At 37.0% G+C, this 20,353-nt stretch overlaps 2 protein-coding genes across 8 annotated transcripts in view; one reads left to right on the top strand and one right to left on the bottom strand.

Annotated features, from left to right (window-relative positions):
* The window catches only part of LOC136837356 (uncharacterized), a 208,831-nt gene that overhangs the window by 86,111 nt on the left and 102,367 nt on the right, over positions 1-20,353 (bottom strand). The window lies entirely within an intron of this gene.
* LOC136837358 (dehydrogenase/reductase SDR family member 11-like) overlaps positions 5,693-20,353 on the top strand; it is a 29,850-nt gene continuing 15,189 nt past the window's right edge. The window contains exons 1-4 of one of the 7 annotated variants that reach the window (XM_067102109.1): positions 5,693-7,278; positions 10,297-10,465; positions 10,915-11,083; positions 12,396-12,525. In XM_067102109.1, coding sequence (XP_066958210.1) covers positions 10,334-10,465; positions 10,915-11,083; positions 12,396-12,525 — 431 coding nt within the window. In that variant the 5' untranslated portion in view covers positions 5,693-7,278; positions 10,297-10,333. Of the gene's footprint in view, positions 7,279-7,327; positions 7,566-7,714; positions 8,061-10,296; positions 10,466-10,914; positions 11,084-12,395; positions 12,526-20,353 lie in introns of those variants that run through there. The other 6 variants (XM_067102105.1, XM_067102108.1, XM_067102104.1 and 3 more) reach the window with 6 other exon arrangements.

The following is a 20,353-nucleotide window of genomic DNA, read 5'->3' as shown; positions in this document are numbered from 1 at the left end:
ATAATATATATATATACATAATATATATATATATATATATATATATATATATATATATATATATATGTATATATATATATATATATGTATATATATATATATATATATATATATATATATATATATATATATATATATATATATATATATATATATACGTTAATAGCAGCATGGCAGTTATAAATCTTATTTTTAAATCTTTCAAGCTGGCGGAAAGTCTTGTTAGCTTCATTAATTATCTGGAAGAGTAAAGGTACAATCATTGAAAACAACATATTTTTATTTCAAAGTAGCCTGTTAGGACGGACGTTTCAAAGCTTACTCAGTTTCATCTTCAACTGAGACCGAATACAAACAGCAGAACAGGGTGTATATTAACAAAATCGGTGAGAGGAAATTCAGGCGCTAGGTGATGCTGACGGTTGGGCTGGAACGGGACACTCCCTTGTCCAATCAGCGAGTAGAGTGATCCTCGTATGAAATCCAAAGATTAAGGAGGTCGCAACGTCGGGAGCTTAAATAATTCTTCATATTATAAATATATCGACGGAAAGGTGCCCAGGGGTTTCTCCCGTAGTGCAGTACTTGTCCTTGTTACTATTAGTACCCTAGTGAGACAGAGCCCGTGGTTCTCCCGGTTCTGCTTGATGGCGCTGCCCTGAAGGTGGCTGGTCAGTCTTCTCGGCACACGAGTCCTTGTCATGCCAACAAATGAACTAAACCCAAATGAGTTTATATACAGTATATGATATTGTTCATTTGGAGCTAGGTTGTGGGAGAATCACGTTATTCTTCAGGAAATGCAACTACTTTTTTTGTTGATAGTATAACCGCGGCAAGCTTGAGTTCTGTTTATCAAAGAAGCTAGTAGTAGCAGATACCGAAATGCTGGACTACAAAACTGACCCCAGGCGCCTCTCCATCCTCGAGGCACTCTAGATAAGTTGTCAATCCTTCAATAAACCTCCAGTGTGAGGATTTATTCATATTGCCACCATAAAATCATCTACTAAACCATGGACGCTCCCCCCAGGATCATCCTCATATCACAATCACCCTGTTTGTCAACTGATTGGATAGCACAGGTACATGTCTCCATTCCAGTCTAACCATCAACGTTTTATACCTGGCGTGCCCATGGTCAAAGTATTTTGGGTTCACCATTCCTGCCAATCCCTACACCGGCTCACTGACTGGCTAATTCAAATTTTTGGCTCACAGAATTTGCGTAAATATCACTTTCTTTGGCCTTTTGTAGTCATCCTCCACTGACGAACTAACTGAGATAGTTTAGAAATGTTAGGTCTATTACACTGCTTTTTGAATGACTGGTAATTAGTTTTTCCAGCTGCTTGATGGAGACAGAAAATATTTTCCATCAAATGGGAAGATTTAAGAAGTTAATTTTTTAACTACCAGGCTTCTATAAACTTCTACTCAACCTATCTGAGAAAACTTTCTCCGCAAGTACTCGGATGTCCATGTGTATGATTCAGAGGCTTCCTACTACGAAGTCAACAGGGCCCTCGGGAGAAACCTGGTGGCTATCTAGAAAAACAAGAAGGAAGAACTGACGAAATTACATCACCAGTATTCTTCATACGTACGAAAATCCCCGACCTCTCTGAACCAATTTTTACTGGCTGTTTATTCTGAATTAATCTTTGCGAAATGGATCAACTGCATGGCCTCACCGACTTGAGATCCATTCGAGTCACTGCATGGGCTTTCATGAACACCGGCATCTGCTTCTTTCTTATTTAAATGTACTTTAATGAGTGAACTGCAGATGGATTTCGATGGTGGAAAATAAACGGCTGGTCAGATTTTACGTATTCTGTTACTTTCTAATGTTGTCATCGTACAGGAGCTTTCTTTTATCGTTAAGGTCGATTTATTTGCTTTTAGTGGGGCCTCTATGGTATATTTCGTTAGCTTTCTCGAATGCCTTTCTCAGATGTTTTAATCATATGACAGAAGACACAGTATACTTTTACTGTGTATAGAAAGCCTGCTTTCGTTGTTTCTCATGTCCACTTCCCATCATAATGTCTCGGTAAAGATCATGGTTAGCTGCAACCTATTTGTCAGGAGGCTTGTGATATGTTCGCATGGGTTTCTGGAAAAAGAATTTGATACAATCTGCTAACCTCTAGACACAGTTAATCTACCCAGCTTATTTTTATTGAGAAATTTTTTAACTTTTATTTTTGCCTTTTTTTCCTTTACGTACTTTGATCATTACGCAGCTTGTCAATTTGGCGTTTGACCATTATGCTGTTTGTCTGCAGGAATGTTCATGGTACGAATTTTGACCTCGGTGATTCAGTTTGCACACGCAACGAAACGTCTGCCGAGAAATCATTCACCGAATCTTGAGAACGGTACCATGTTTATCATCAATGAACGGCCATTCAATGCCCTTTTTATTTTCACCGTTCATTCTCAGCAAGAACCGTTTTTATTACCAACGAAAACACGCTAGTAACAACATTTTCAACAAATAATTCCTAACTTTTATCCTGAAATGAATTTTGGATCAGATCGCATTAATTTACAGTAAACAACCAATAGTACCATTCACTGTTTAGGATACCTCTCTTTCCGATTTCGAGAAAAAAAAATCCTGATAACTACAAACTGACATTTTTGTTGATGGGACCATTTTCGGTAAATCGCGTACAATCTATAAGGTTTGCTTTCATTTATGAGAATTAGTGAGATTTCGTTTTCCTTTGTTATCCTTACCATTGCCATTTTCTCAGTCCACAATAGAGCACGTGGTAACATTTTGGAAGGATACCTCAAGTTTTCTGCTCACTGATATTTCAATCGTTTTCAGCATAAGTTTTTATTGTTCACGCCGGGAAAGTGAAGATTTCATGGAAAAAGACCTCTCATTCTTTATTATTGCCTATGGTGGTAATATCATAATAATGAAATATTGATAATTCCCGTCCGCTTTTTCTTTCTCTCTCACGCCATCTTGCTCTTGTTAGTTTAATTACTTCTTTAAACTTACTTTTTTCTGGCTGTTGTTATTTTTTGGACTGGGAGTTGGTTAGAATTAATAGGGCCAGCATTGAAATGGCTTTAATATAATTTATATATATATATATATATATATATATATGTGTGTGTGTGTGTGTGTGTGTGTGTGCGTGTGCATATACATTATATATATATATCTGGTACTGTAATGAAACTAAAATACACCCTGCCCATATATATATATACTTAATAACATATATTAAGTAACAAGGTAATTTAAACAATAGCACTAATACAAACACACATACACACATATGTGTGTTTTTGTGTGTATGTATGTATGTATGTATTAGTACTATTGTTTAAATAACATTATTATTTTCAGTAAAATAAAATAAAAGTTTATGACAATAATATTTTCAATAATATTTCAATTTTCCTCGTATAAATTAAAAAATTTTTGTACAGAAAAGTTGAATATTTTACCTTTACTTGGCTACAGAAACGAAGGTTAAGGCCTATTCTGCTTTAACGGATCATAGACCTACTATATACTAGAATATATACCACTAGACTACGCAGGATGCTGCGTATGCAACATAGTTACTTTTTACCTTTGTAAACTCGTGTTTCATAACTTGAGTAACTGCTTTACATGTCTCTGGGATTATGTGCCCCAAGGAACGACTATTATAGTGGCGCCGAAGCGAAGTGCGGCCAGCAACCTCTCGTACAGTGATATTGGCTGTCTCGTTCAAGTGTGCTTTTTATTTCTAGAAAAGGGGAGACCATTATATATATATATATATATATATATATATATATATATATATATATATATATATATATATATGTATATATATATATATATATATATATAATATATATAATCACAGGGTAAAGTTTCAGTTCATTCATAAACAGTCGTGAGATAATTCATTTCTCTTCTTCACCCGTAGTTTAATCCAGGTTCTCCCTTTTCCCTGTTTTTTTTTTTTTAATTTCTGCTGCAAGAGCAGAGTCTATAGCGTCATCACTGAGCGGAGCTGACACGTCTTCAACCTACCAGGTTTTGGCAAACTGAAATCCGAACGTCTATGGGCAACGCGGATACCGGAGCTAGAACGGAACCTGAAATCCTGTACTGTTGGTTTGTTTCAGTCTAAATCGTGGATTTATGATTTCGTCAAAGAATTGTGTAGACAGAGGGCTGAACTAAGATATCCTTTATTAATGTCTCTTTTTTTGGAGGGGGGCTGAACAATATAGAAATGGGTGTATATAATGCAGTACAGGTGAGATCATCTAAGAAAATTACCGAGACAATAAGAAATTTGCCGTCATTTGCTTAAATCTTAACGTTCATCCCCGACTGGCTATAAAACTTTCAACTCATCTGTCCCCATCACCTGGTCATGGCAATTGGCAACACTGTGGGATGTGGGATGTACTAGCCGCAGGCCGCAGCGGCGAAGGTAGAGGATGATAGAAACATGGTAGAGGAAGGACATGAGAGAGAATAAACAAATGCTCATGAAAGAGAGAGAGAAATTAACGAATGCAAAGAGAGAGAGAGAGAAACAAACGAATGCAAAGTGAGAGAGGGAGAGAGAGAAATAACGGCGATCCATTGTCTTTTTTATAGGCCTAGACTTTTTTCAAATTTGAACATTAAATGACATACAGTATCTTACCCCTTCATAAGTCAATGCTCATCGAAAACCGAGTAAGATTTTCAGTTTGACTGAGCATCTCCTTGTCCATATTATCTATCCTTCACTACTGTTATCTAGTTCGAGGTAAAATCGGCGTACCGTGGAAAAACATTCTAAATGCGCCTCCAATAATACTTATTGAATTTCCCCTATTTTGTAACTGATGAGGGAATGCATTCGTGTACTAATAATGTCTATCAGTGTCAAAAAAAAACAGACCGATACTCCAAGACAGAACCCTACGATGCTTATGAAGTTTTCTGGGTTAGTGACCAATAAATTGATGAATGTGAGAAAAGGGAGAAACGTATTTCAAACCCCATTAGAATAAGGTGCTTCTTTCAGCGTCACTGGGAAAGCATTTTGAATGCTTAGCTTTATAAGGCTCATAAAGAATAAGCATATTCAAAATACATCATTTTTCATTTTAAATCAATCTTTTTGCAATATTTTACACATCGATAAAATCAGTTTCCATAACAGACAGCCAGGCTTTGTTAACTGTCATTTCTCTAATCGTAAAGAGCTCCTGTGGCAGTACCCTCACCGCCCAGTGCGCTATAGGTCTAACCCGTCTTATTCTTATGACGAGTCCCACTTCTTTTCATACAACAAGCAATATATTAAAAGTTAATATTGATATCAGCATGAAAGAAAGACAGTAACAAGAATGCAAACTTCGAACCAGAAAGGAACTGTATGGTTCTGAACGAGCAGTCGTTAATTTTTTTTTTTTTACAATTTTATACACGACTTAATGACTTTTGTCAATTTAAGAAAAAATTCTTAAGAAAAAATGTAACTGAAACACGTATGTTAGACACTAGCAGTATGAATGGGATGTATACTTCTAAGAAATCGTAACAAACCTTGTAAAAGCGACAGACGTCTTCTTTTCCCATTAATCACAATCATGTATCGCATCTATCAACGCAGCATGAATCTCATGTATTTCAAATGTTGCTAAGGTTTGTTTTGAGGAACTTACTGAAGAGTTGAAAGACGTTAAGTTCTCATTGCTTATTGATGAATCTACAGATGTGACAGTTTCTAAGCTCTTGTGTCTTTGAGTTAAGTTCTACACAACCAAGGAAAATATTTTGAAAACAGAATTTCTTGCTTTGTTGCAAATTACTTCAGCTACTGGCGAAAGTATATTTAAAGCAATAGGAAATTTTTTGCTAACATAAAGGTGGACTTGGCAAATTGCATTGAATTCGCCTCTGACGGTGCAAGTAACGTGTGTGTGGCCCACAATTCTGTATTGTCTCATTTGAAGAATATTTCACCTGGCATCACTTTCATTAAGTGTACATGTCATCATAGCCTTGCTCTTTGTGCTGAGTATGCTTTCAAAAAACTGCCCGCAAATTTGGATTACTTGTTAGCAGAAGTCGCACGTTGGTTCAAGTGCAGCACCCTTCGAAGGGAGGACTTCCAGACGGTGTTTAATGCAATGAATGATGAGTATATTCATCCAACTAAATTCATTACCCCTAGTACAACAAGGTGGCTGGTGGAGGGGAAATGTATTTCTTCCATTTTATCACAATGGCACGAGCTGACAGCTTACTTTTCTGTCATAAATGAGAAGGGCAGCAATTATCATGCACGAGTGTTAAATGAAATGCTTGCTGATCGCCGAAACTTTTTGTATTTGACATTTGTGCTACCTATTTATTATTCAAAACTTTGAGGAAGTGAATTCAGCTTTCCAAGCTACAAATGCCGATCCTGCTAAAGTTTTTGACGATCTACGTCAGCTGCACAAATCACTCCTGATAAGAGTATATGTAGGAGGATCATCAGAATCAAATGTACTACCACTAGAAAAGATAGACTTTGGAGTAAAATTCGAACAGGAAGTTAAGAAGGCACAGCTATGCCAAGAAGACATACCATTAAAACACGATGTAAAGATTTTTTATAGAAGTTAATGCACAGCTGGAAAAAAGAGTGAGTGAAAATTTAGACATAATCTCCTCTGAAATTAATCCCCGTGAGTGTTTGAGTCATTTCAGGAAGGACTTTAGTGATTTTTCCAAACAATGCTTGGCAATTCACAAGTTTGATAAGGAAAAAGTAGCAAACCAATATAAGAAACTTATAATTGTTAACTGGAAGGGCGAATTTGAAGGTAAAATCATCCCTGATGATACAGTAGCATTTTGGTCTGGGGTGAGAAAGTACAAGAATGCCTTAAATGAAAACTGTTTCGAGGAATTAGCAATTACAGCACTATCAGCATACAGTTTACCTTTGAGTAACGCAGCTGCTGAACGGATCTTTTCGTACGTTACACATGTGAAAAGTAAGCTGAGGAATAAACTTTCCACTGAGTTACTGTCAGCCATCATAAGAATAAAGTCAAGATTGCACTTCAGTGGAGGCTGCTGCAAAAACTTCATTGTTACAAAGAATATGCAGAGTTTGTTTAATGACTATATGTATAGATCATATGACGGAGCATCTACATTTAGTTGTTCATCTACACCTACAACCCCAAGTGCAAATGATGACTATACAAATGACGACTTTGATGATGTTATTGCTGTCCCATTTTAGAAATTTGGTGAGTTGACAATTTATTTGTATTATTTGTATGTCAATGCATAAATCTTACTTTTGTTTATAGTTTTTTCGGGAACATATAGGTGTTAGAGCAGTTTGGCATAATTTGGCATATTTAGTGAGGCATTTGGCATATCTTGGTGAGAGCAACCTGACAACCATCAACTCAGCAGTGTTGCTATGAGGAACTGTTCATTACAAGTTTACAACATTTAATTTCCGACGCATATCAGCTGACAGTCAGACAGTGACACTTCTCTGCCACCGACTACTATCGCATTGAAAATGGTAGGGAGGGAGCTCCGTTGAACGCCGTGTTTAGCACGGATTACGGGAAAAAATATAGGGAAAAGATGGCAAATTAATCATTATTTGAGAAATTTTTCTGATTATCTCACCTGAACTGCCTTATAACCACCCTTTTTCTTTACTGTCAAGCCAAAAATTATGTTGATAAAAGGGTATCTTCGTGCGGCCTTATCTCATACGCCCCTATTCACTTCCGCCCGCCAAGCAGACCAGCGTTTTGAATAAAATAGCTTTAGGCAAGCAAACTGAGTCAATCCAGATCAGCACGGTGTTGTGCCAACATTAGATTTTGTTGTGGGGCAAGTACGCGAGCTGTTTTGCTCTACAGCCGGAGTGAAGTGATACAAGAAACCTTATAACTGAAAGCAAGAACTGTGCTAGACTAACTATTTAAGGCTTGTTCGTTAGCCTATTCCTGCTGAAAAGCTACAGGCTTAAAAAACCCTGTACGGCAACAAGTGGGCGTGTGATCACGTGATGACTAAGCCTTTACTTTGAAACAAAACTCATAATTCTAATATAGGCTGCCTTACATCTCTTCAAATTTCACTTTCAAAGGGGGTAGCGAGTGACCATGTAAATCCGCTACATCTATGGCCTAGGATGGTCTTAGTAAAGGACTTTTTGAATGAATTAATCCATTTTTGGCACTGACGTTGCCTAACATGACTTGTCAATTCTAAGCAAGCCTATATCCTAGCATCCTAACCTAATCGGAGGGTGGTTTCCTATCCCTGGACCCTACACCTATGAACAGAACTACAACTCTCCTCTGTAGGGCAATCATTCCACGCACTGTAGGCCTAGATGAAAGGATTTAGGTTGAGTTACAACCCCTAGATGAAGGAATTTTAAGTTGTTACAATCCCTAGGGGAAGGAATTTAGATTGAGTTACAATGCCTAGATGAAGGAATTTAGGTTGAGTTACAACCCCTAGGTGAAGGAATTTAGAATTTAGGTTGAGTTACAACCCCTAGGTGAAGGAAATTATGTTGAAAAGTTATAACCCTAGGTGAAGTTATTTTGACTGAGTTAAAACCCGAGGTGAAGGAATTTAGGTTAAGGAGTTACAACCCCTAGGTGAAGGAAGTTAGTTTGAGGGGTTACAATCCCTAGGTAAAGGAATTTTGATTGAGTTACAACCCATGGGTGAAGGAATTTGAGTTACAACCCTCCTCCCAAACCTATTGGCTAAAACAATTTTGGCTAAATTTGATTTTGGTTGAATTTTCATGGATGTGGATGCACTGAAGGTTGTTGAGCAAAGATAAAACAGGAATAATGTTAGTAAAGCAAAATGTCAGGTATGGTTGTTAGGTTAGCAGAGGCCAGTCTGTTCTTTAATGAAATTGAATACAGTACATTCAGTTTCTCCTCACCTTTCTGTTGCATTTCCTGCAATTTCTGGAAATGCATTTGCTCTTGCAAGCTGAATAACAGGTTACCTTAGCCTATGCTATGTGCAAGGGTTTCAGGGAATATGATGACAAGTTAATATCTTGCCAAGGTATGAAGCATACTTGATGTAAGACAATATCTCACTAAAGACTTGAAGCATACTGTTTGGGCAAATCACTTTTTTTGCATTTCCTTCGGTTAAATATCACTGGTACTGTACATGAACATGAATTCTTGTTAGTCAGTAATGGACTAGGTATTTTAAAAAAATGTGAGAAAGATCTCTCATTTATTATCTTTGCAAATTATTACCAAGCAAAATATTCACAAATTTATAAATTAAATTACAAAAGTGCATTTTCTATATCTGCTGGATTATTGCACTCATGGTCAGGGTAGGTTGGCAGGGGCAAGGGAGGGGGTAAAGCACTTTGGTCAGGTTAGAACCCAGCACCTTGGGTTAGGTTATTGAACGGAAGGTCAGGTTGGGATGTGTTTCTGTTAAAATATGTTTTTCTAATGAGTTTTGTTTTTTATCAATTTTTTTTTTTACTGATTTTCGCTGGAAATCCATATGCTTTGTTTGCTGAGTTTTTGGGGACGGGAAGGGTGGCAACAAAATGCTAAAACTTGTGGTTTGTGGATGAATTATAAATCAGAATCATTTGAAACACCAGCAAGACTATCAAAAAATATATTTCTTGCAAAAACACCCACTTCCTTTGTTAATAGTGTATTCATGGTTGGAAAAGGAGGACAGTACAGGTACTATCTTGAATACGTATCTTGTATGTAATTAATGTGGTTGTGTAATTAAATTATATTTAATTTATAAATTTAAATAACAGTCTTGATCTGGGTATAAACAGGAACAAGTGAATAATAATAGCTTTCTTTTCCTCTCAATTAGTACAGTAGTACTCTGGGAAAATCCTATGACACAGAATTTCCTTAGTTTTTATTGGTTTTTTGCTTTCATAAGGATGATTATGCTTTCAGGATGTTGAACATCAAATCAAAGCAAAATCTAATTTTAGTTGAAAGTTGCACTCAGAAAACCATCTTATTCCATATATTAAAGTGTTTCATAGTAAGGATGCACCATGAACCCTCATGTAAAGGGCTGTTTTAATGTATTGATGGGGATGTAGAGGTTTTCAGAAAAATGGTAATTTAAACTTTTGACTTCATTTTGAGATTCATATCTCTGGAGTAAATGATGTAACTGTTTAAGGAATGCATGGCATCAGACCATGGTTAATTCCCTCAGGTTAAATGTGAACCTTATTAGACTTTTCAATATTTTTTCAGTGTTTGTGACTTTTTCTGATCAAACTAATCGAAAATCATGGATCGATGGGTGGGTAGAGTAGCACTGGTGACTGGAGCAAGCTGTGGAATTGGAGCAGCCATTTGTAGAGAGCTAGTAAAAGCTGGTATGATTGTAGTCGGAGCAGCAAGAAATGTGGAAAGAATTGAGGTTAGTTTATGATGCCATTTCATCCTAATTGTTATGATGTTACCATTTACTGTGCACTCCTGTCTTTTTTTCTAAAAATCTGGACATTCATTAGTAAATTTTGCAGTGCCATGTTCTAATTTTAAAATGTTTATGCATATATACTTCCCAAAGTCTTCCATTACAGAAGTTGAACAAATGAAGGATGTTCACATGCTGTTTGTATGAAAACCTGTAGTATTAATTAGGAACCAGGGACTTGGTGATATATGTAATGTGATTACTAGATCTGTTAGCTGATTGTCAACAGTGTAAATATATTGTCTGTCGTGTTCTTGTAGAGCATTTGGTTAATTTCTAAGCTGTAAAGGATGTCTTGTCTTTCTATGCATTTAAACAGTGTCCTTAGCCATTAGAAAATTCAAGTGTAAGCATTAAGATAATTCTTTAAAAATTATTTATAATTACAGGCTTTATCAGAAGATCTGAAGGGAAACCCAGGGACTCTATTTGCAGTTAAATGTGATCTGACCAAAGATGGTGATGTTGAAAACCTTTTCTCTGTCATCAAAGAAAAATATAAAGGTGTAGATATCTGTATCAACAATGCTGGGATGTCTTATAGTAATAGTCTCCTAGGTAAGAATATTCCCTGAGTAATTTCCCTTATGAGCATTTTATTGAAAAGATTCACAATTTTATTACAGTTAGTGATATAGGTTCCCTGGGGACCTCATTAGTTGTATGCTAGAAAGATAGAGTGTTCATAATGAATCTTTTATATCCTTTGATTAAAATGCTGAGTAGTGTTTATGGAGAAGGAGGCCTCCAGATGGGGAGATGAAATTATAATTAGTACCTCTCAGGAGATGGGGTGTCAGCAATTCTTGAAATGAGGTCTTTATCTCATAGTAAGTCTGCTTCATGATCCTTTTACTATTAGAATTACATTGTCTTTTGAATGTCATTTAAAATGGTAGCTGCATCAGCAGAATTAAGTTTACATTATGTCTCAATTTTTCTGACATTTCCCTTTTCTGTGGGAGATATTTCATGTAAGTGTTTTATCTCCATTTCATCCTTAGAAGGGTATGGATACACTTAAGGATGTTTTCATTTCACTAGTAAAGATGTGAGGAGGTTATACATGCAAGGGAAATGTACAATATTCTTGTTAATGTTTCACAGCATCTTGAAACAGCATGATCACAATGAATGTTTAAGCACAGTATTAAATTCTGATGCTGGTTTGGCGGGGCTCATACTAGTGGTGGAGTGAAAGATCACAGTGAATACTTGTAATGATTTTCCCTGATTAATATGGTTAATAGTCCTCGAGCAGCTTGGGTAACCCTAGAGTCTTATTCCTTTGGGCATCTTATTAAGGGGCCATGGTCTAGATTGGTGGTGTCATCTTGAGATGAGGTTGTTGTTGTTGGGGTGTCCTGATACTTGTATGAAAAAGGAATGACTTGTGCATGACAGAAAGGGTTTATTTTTCTGAATAGGGTTTATTTTTCTGAATATGGAGGGCTTCAAGGATGCAGAGGTTGGCTTGAAAAAATTCAAGCACCCAAAGAATATGGTGTTCATTTGAAAGAAGTTACAGAAGATAATAGGAAATACAGGAAAAAGAGATTAGTTATTAGAAAAAAAAGGTACATTGATAAATTAATAGATAAATAGGTAAAAATATAAATAAACCAATATTGTAACTTATTAGAAAAAAAAGGTACATTGATAAATTAATAGATAAATAGGTAAAAATATAAATAAACCAATATTGTAACCTAAACCCAGATTTTTTGTAGTAGTGTTTTGCTTTTCATATGTTGACAGTGAAAGAAAGAAATTCTGAATAATTTGTTACTTCAAAATTAAGAAATCCAGGGAGAAATTTTTTTTCAACCTGAATAAGTGTGATCTCCAAGGTTGCTGCTCTTTTCTGCAGATGGAAACACAAAGGAGTGGCGAGAGGTGATAGATTTGAACGTTGTAGCACTGTGCCTTTGTACAAAGTTAGCAGTGAAATCCATGCAAGAAAGAGGTGTTGATGATGGCCATATCATCCATGTAAGCAGGTATGCTTTAGCAGAATCATTTTTTCTAAATAATATTGCTGTTTTATAGAAAATACAAATTGCTGCTATACTTAGTCTGTAATTTCACTAGTTATGGCAGTGAGGCACCACCATAACTCAGTGTACATTAGATGGTTTTTGTTGAATAGTAAGGACCAACTTGGTGTTGTTTATCATCCTTTCCCCATGCTAACTTGGGGTTTTCTTGATTCACTCCTGTTTTCACCACTGGACCTCAATATATTGTATGGTATTGGAAATTAAATGGTGTTCAACAAGGAAATAAATGCAAAGAAAAGGTTACTGAGTAAAGGGTTCCCAGAATAAAAAGAATGTGAAAGAAGAGAGGAATTACCAAATTGTGGGAGTTTGAGAAAGCATTTGGAATTTATTGTTGAGGACAAATGGAAGGCAATGAGGAAGTTGAAGACCAGAAAGGCACCAGGAGTTGAAGGAATTACAAATGAGATAAAGGCAGAGTGCAAAAGTGTTTGAGTGGCTGACCAGGGTGGGTAAGGTGTGTCTGGTAAAGGGAAAGGTTCAGAAGGAATGGGTAAGAGGAATGATTGTCCCTTTGTATAAGAGTAAAGGTGTGTGAGAGGCTGCAAAATTAAGTGCAAAGGCAGTAAAGGTTACTGTTTGACAGTGTTGAGATTTAAATAGTAAGGACAAGTGGTAAGGATGAGTATAAGGGGGGAATAAAGAGGCTTGAATAGAATCTTCTAGAGGCAGAAGGTCCAAGGGAAGCAAATGATTAGATGGTATGATACAATGAAGAAGGGCACACTTGATGAAGTTGCATTTGACAGAAGTATGACATAGTTGGGGGAGATACATCAAGGCAAATGACCCCATGGCTTAGGGATAGCAGTGGGTATGAAAAAGAAGGTGACAGAGAAGCTCAAGAATTATGAGTGCATAATGCTGCTAAGTGTAAGGCAACTGACCCCTTGGTTTAGGAATAGTGGAGGGTATAAAGAAGGAAAATGATATAGAAAACTAAGAATTATAAGTGCATAATGTAGCTTAGTGTACCAGGGAGGGTGTATTGCAAATTTGTGATTGAGGAAGTATGACAGATGATTGTTAGGGCAACAACTATGTGGGTTTATATTAAAATATTAGTCTAAACATATGATTCTGAGTTTTGTCTCTTTTATAATCTGTTTGATTTTAAATTTACCACCTGGCAACCGTGAACGCTCAAGTCGGCCGTTCGCATACCAGAGTAATGTATAAAAAAACCTGCCCCATAGGGCGAGACTGTAGACTCTAGTTAGCTGGACCATAAAACCCCATTCAGCGAAGACATGTGTTCTCATTGCAGTAATCCGACTCATGAAAGTAGAAAGAATGTAAAAGGAATGTAGAAGTCAAATTAACAAAGAATAACACATGACCACTTTAAAAGAGTAAGGACCCAGGATACTCCCAGAGTGCCAAAAATGAGCAAAGGGTGAAGTTAAGTATACCTTAGTTTTACCAGACCACAGTGTTGTAAAAATGAGGGGAAAAACTATGGAAGAAGCCAGCGACATCAAGACTATGCCCTACAACTACAAGTTTCGTGACACAGCAAGATACACAAAATGGAGGATGAGGACAGAGAAAGAAAAAGACATGAAATTCTGGATGAATCAAATTATTTCCATTGGGCGAAGAGAACTAGAGCTGAGCTCACCCAGAAAAGATGGTGAGAATGTGTAGATCCAGGATACAATGAAGATCAAGATAACTGGACACAACAACATCAAAGAAATAACACACTGAGTTATACAGTGTCACAGGTCCTCATTGGATGGGTGGGTACCGTTCTCAGCTAGCACTCTGCGGGCCTGCGTTCGATTCTCCGACCGGCTAAAGAAGAATTAGAGGAATTTATTTCTGGTGATAGAAATTCATTTCTCGATATAATGTGGTTCGGATCCCACAATAAGCTGTAGGTCCCATTGCTAGGTAACAAATTGGTTCTTAGCCATGTAAAATAAATCTAATCCTTCGGGCCAGCCCTAGATGAGCTGTTAATCAGCTCAGTGGTCTGGTTAAACTAAGGTATACTTAACTTATACAGTGTCATACAAAGAGTGGATAATTTGGATCTGGACGACATCATTGAATGTACCAAAGTAAAAGAAGCTTGGGAAATTTTGAGTCATATCCACACAAAAATGGATACATTCCAAATAGCTGATGTGCTAGAAGAACTGTGTAGGTGCAGAAAAACTGAAGAAATGTCTATGAGGGAATATATAGCCAATGTAATCAGATTAGCCAAAGATGTACATGTAGCCTTAGGAGAAGTGGCTCAATTTGGAGATTCAGTGGTTGCTGTGTTTGTACTAGAGGCCCTAAACATTCCCAAGTATCAAATTTTGTTGAAAAAATGTAAAGTCAGTACTGCTTTTCAAGGAGAGGGGAGATAAACTTGAGGCAAGAAAAGAAGAAGAAGCTTCAGAAGAGATTCAAAAAAGGAAGATGGAAATTCAAGCACAAATTACAGAAGAAAAGGTGGTGCAAGAGGCTCCAAGAAAGAAGAAGAAAAAGATTTGTCTACTATGCTTGTAGCCAGCCTGGACATACAGCAAGAAACTGTCCAGATATGAAGAAAGAGGAGATAAGAAGGAAAGAAGAGACAGGGAAGAAAGAAGATACAAGATGGAAGACAAAAAAAATAAAAGAAACAAAAAGAAAATATCAGGGAAGAAAGCACAATATGACACTAATGAAAACACAAAGTGAATCTAAAGAAGAGGAGCTAACAGCAAAGGTTGCCAAAACCAAAATAAGTACAAAGATAATTGTTGCTGTAATTGAAAATGAAAGTGAAAAGACAGAAAAAGTGAATGCAATTGTGAACATGTCATCAGTGAAATAAGAAAATTCCAAATTGATATGGAACTTGGATTCTGGTGCTAGTGATCACATGACACCTCATAAAGACATACGTGTTGATTTTGGCAGTAGCATCACAGGTAACGTAAAGTGGGGTGATAGAAAGAAGTCTTCAGTACTAGGAAGAGGAAAAGTGCTTATGAAAATGAAAGACCAGTGTAGTGGATAAGAGTTAACTTTAAAGAAGTATACAATGCTCCAAATCTACATCAAAACTTGATGTCTAAAAGAAGATTTAATGAAAAGGGTTACTTACAAAGGGGTTAAACAAGTGAAAGATCTGAAAGAAGTGTTTCTGAAAGGATACTGGAATGAAGCAGCAAAGATGTATCAATATGCAAAGCCAAGAAAATTTTGCAAGGAACTGAAACAAAATTAAAGAAGAATGAAGACATAGAAATTAGAGGGAACAGAGCAACAATAAATTTGTGTCACAGAAGATTTGGACATGTACTAGCATTATCCGAAGTTTCTGAAGCAAAGGGAAAACTTGAAGACTGCACCACATGCATGGGAGGTAAGTCCAAAAAGAAGCCAATGCCTGCGAGTGATTCAAGTAGTGGAGTGATAGAAATAGTACATAGTGATATTTATCAGATTCCCGAACCATCATCGAATGGAAGTGGAAGCCACTACTTTGCCATCTTTCTGGACAACCATTCAAGGCACAGTTCGGTAAAATTGCTACAATGAAGAAGAAAAGTGAAACAATGGAGAAATTCAAGGAGTACATGGCCAGGGCAGAGAGAAAACACAACAGACTTTTGCAGTGCCTCCACACTGATAATGGGAGTATGTCAGCAAGGAATTCTCGGCTTTTCTTGCAGAGAAGGGAACAGAGAGATGGCTGACAATCCTGTACACTCCTCAGCAAAATGGAAGAGCCAAATACCTAAACCAGAGCTTATTGGCCATAGCAAGATGCATGACGATCGAGTCTAGAGTACCTAAAAAATTCTGGACTGAAGCCAGTCTTCATGCAAATTACATCTAGAACAGAACAATGTCAGCGGCCATAAACAAGATTCCGTTTGTGCTGAGGAATGGGAGAAACTCGAATGTGGCAACCTGAAATTGATCAAACTGTTTGGCTGTGAAGCTTGGGCTAAGCTGATGGAGATTCCAAAGCTAGAAGTTCAAGTGGAAAGATGTGTATATACATGGGAGTGTGTCCAAACCAAAAGGGATACAAATTGTGGAACCTCAACAAACAAATCATGATCAATGCCATTAATGTTGACTTCAAAGAAGAGATTTACCCTTTCAAGATCAAAGAATCAGCTGTGAAAACCACAACCAAGAAGCAAACAGCAACTCTCTTCTTATCTGACTCGGATATTGACAACACCGATTGGGAGAACCTTTCTCTGATGATGAAACCAACAATAGAAACCTGGAGAACAATCAAGAAAATCAAGAAGAAATTCTGGAAGACCAAGAAAGTCAAGAAAATCAAGACCATCAAGAAAATCATCAAGAGAACCATGCTGAGGAACCCTATTTGAGGAGGTCTCAAAGGACGAAGAAACCAAAGCAGTGCCAATGTTGCAAGGTCAAGACAGATTTCCAGCATTTGCCAAAAGATCCATTGACAGTTGAGGAAGCATTCAATTATATCGACAAAAACATATGGGGAGCTGCCATGCTGCAAGAAATGGAAAGATTAGAAAACATAGTCACCTGGAAAATAGTGCCAAGACCAACAGGACATAAAGTGATTCATTGCAAGTGGGTGCTCAGAAGAAAATCCAACGAACTTGGTGAGGTAATGATACACAAAGCAAGACTAGTGGCTAGAGGGTTCTGCCTAACACCTGGTGTGGAATATCTGGAGACTTATGCCCCTGTAGTGAGAAAATCAAGCATTAGACTGCTGTTGGCCATAGCTGCTGAAATTCATGATCTGTTGAAATGCTTGATGTAAATTCAGCCTACCTCAACAGTGGACTCAAGGATATCATATTTATGGAACAACCAAAGGGGTGTGAAGTTGCAAACAGAAAACATTTTGTTTGTGAAATGGAGAAAAGTATCTACGGCTTGCCTCAAAGCGGTAGAAATTGGAATGAAGAACTGAATGAGACACTGACAAAAATGGGCATGATTAGATCTGAATTTGACCGATGCATCTACTACATGAAGCAAAAACAACCATCATTGGAGTTCATGTAGATGATTTCATCATTGTTGGAAATTCAGAAGATGTGACTCATTTTAAGAAAGAATTCAAGAATTATTATGCCATAAAAGATCTAGGAAAAGCATCAAATATTCTTTCCATTAAATACATCAGAGAAGATCCATCAACAATTCTGAATCAGCAGAGAGAGACTACATTCAAGAAGTGCTAGCAGATCAAAATCTTGCTGAATCAAAAGGGTTGTCAACTCCATTAGCCCTAAATTTTAGACAAGAAGTCCCAGAAGATAAAAAAATGTAGTGTAACAGAATACAGAGGAATCACTGGGAGCTTATTACACCCAGTAAATTGCACTAGGCTGACATTGCTTTTGCCACTTGAGCACTGTTCCAGAAATATCAAGGAACTCATAAACAAGATCTGAGGAATGCAAAACATCTGCTACCATATCTCAGGAAGACTCAAGATTTAGCCATTTGCTACCAGAAAACTCAAGAATGCCTAACAGCAGGTAGACCAATATCATGGAGAAGCAGGAAGCAGAGAGTAACTACTCTCTCAACAAATGAAGCAGTGTGTGTAGCACTTTGTGAAGCAGCAAGAGAAGTACAGGTAGTTTATTTCAGAAAACTGCTTTGGGAACTTGGATGCAAGAATTTTGTCAACAAACCAACAGAAATAAATATTGACAAGCAGGGTGCCGTAGCCTTAGCAAATGACACTCATTGCTCTGAGAGATCAAAGTACATTGATACCCAAAAGCACTTTGTGCTAGAGCTCATCAACCTGAGAGCAATCATCATCAAGTACATTCCATCAAAGAAAAATTTGGCTGATCTCCATACCAAGATCATCTGTGCAGAGAGGACCCAAGAGCTACTCACTAGGTTGGGACTATGTCTGCTGTAAAAGTGCCATTGCTTTAGATAATACCTTACTTGTCACTTATACCAAATAATGATTTTATTATTGTCAAGTTTGTAAGTTCATATTTGCCAATTATTTTGCAATGTTGGTGGTTTATTTTGGTCAAGTTTGGAAGTTTCTATTTGCCAATTATTTTGCAGTGTTAATTTGTAGTTTACTTATTCTACTACTAATATGCATTGTTTGCATATAATACCCATCATTATTTACTAGTTTCAAGTGCTAGCTGTAAACTGTAAATTCTTGACGTCTAATCAGATAATTTTTATTACAGCATTGTATTCTCTTTATGATCTTATTTTTTGTGTGCTTACATTTCATTTGATATAGTACCCAAATGTTTGTATGTACTATACTTGATTGGAATATTTTGTTTGTAATGTCAAAGCAAAATATTTTTCATATAATTTTTGAAATAACTTATTTGTTTACTCAAGTTATAACAAAACTGTTCATCAAGGAGAGGTGTTAAAATATTAAAATATTAATCTAAACATATGATTCTCCATTTTGTCTCCTTTATAATCTGATTTTAAATTTACTGCCTGGCCACCGCGAATGCCCAAGTCACTCGTTTGCATACCAGAGTACTGTATAAACAAACCCGCGGAGAGGTGTTAAAATATTAAAATATTAATCTACACACATGATTCTCTGTTTTGTCTCTTTTATAATCTGATTTTAAATTTACTGCCTGGCCACCGCGAATGCCCAAGTCACTCGTTTGCATACCAGAGTACTGTATAAACAAACCCGCCCCATAGGGCAAGACTGTAGACTCTAGTTAATTGGACAATAAAACCTATTCAACGAAGATGTGTGTTCTTATTACTCTGAGTCACGAAGGTAGAAAGAATGTACAAGGAATGTAGGAAAAGTCAAGTTAACAAAGAAAAACACATAACCACTTTAAAAGTGTAGGCAAGGAAGAGGGTACATAGATCAAGAGTTTAATATGAAGCAGATATGTGAGAAGTACGAAAGTAAAGGGAAAAAGCTGTATCTGCTAACATGGAACGTGGACCTAGAGAAAGATTAAGATAGAACTGACAGAGTAGCAATAAGTAGGGTGTTGAGGCATGGATGACGAGATGCTGAGAGTGATGATAGGTTTTTTTGATGGAAGTTAAATGTGTGTCAGAGTTTGTATGTTGGAGAGTGGCTTGGTGTAACAGATGTTTGAGTTAGAATGAGAAGGTGGGATACTGTATATGGGGGAATAGGAGAATGGTAGGAGCAAGAGGATAGTGATAGCAGGAAAATAGTGAATGACAAGGAAGGAGTTGTTAGATGGTAGTTATGATCGGATTGTTGGTGGCCTTAACCACCTTTGGTTGTTCAAATAATTTGTGTAGTGTTTTAGTTTTAAATTTCTTTATGTTAACACACAGCTTAGCTTCAGGAGCAAGAACGAATGGCTACCTCCAGTTAACTTGTTTGGTCTGGATTATGACCTTCCTCTTTTCCAGGGCAAACTCTGATTAGGGAAGGACAAGATCTCACTCAGGCCTCAATTCATCCAGTATGTTTGTGGGTGAATTTTCCATCAGACATCTGTAAAGCCCCTCAGTGTGAGTGAGGAGTCCTGGCTGGGCCTAATTACAATATCTCTGTCCATTGGGATCCCTTGGTCCTGTTCCCTGCAGTAGTGTTTGGTGGCTTGTGGTGTTGTTGCCCTGCTCCAATCCTTGGATGGTCTTGGTTCTTCATGCCCTTTCCTGTTTGGGTGGTTCAGACAAACTTGAAAGTTGTTGGTGTCTTGCGCTTGAATGGTTTACATCACTCCATTTTTTCTCTCTTGACTATATGTTCTTGCTGTTAACATTTCTGGTTTCCTCTCACTTTGAAGAGGCTTCTGAGGTAACCTTT

This window comes from Macrobrachium rosenbergii, chromosome 59, assembly GCF_040412425.1.
Source record: "Macrobrachium rosenbergii isolate ZJJX-2024 chromosome 59, ASM4041242v1, whole genome shotgun sequence".
NCBI classification, from domain to species: Eukaryota; Metazoa; Arthropoda; class Malacostraca; order Decapoda; family Palaemonidae; genus Macrobrachium; species Macrobrachium rosenbergii.
The sequence above is the reverse complement of the archived record's forward strand: the minus strand, read 5'-3'. Positions and strand labels throughout refer to the sequence as shown.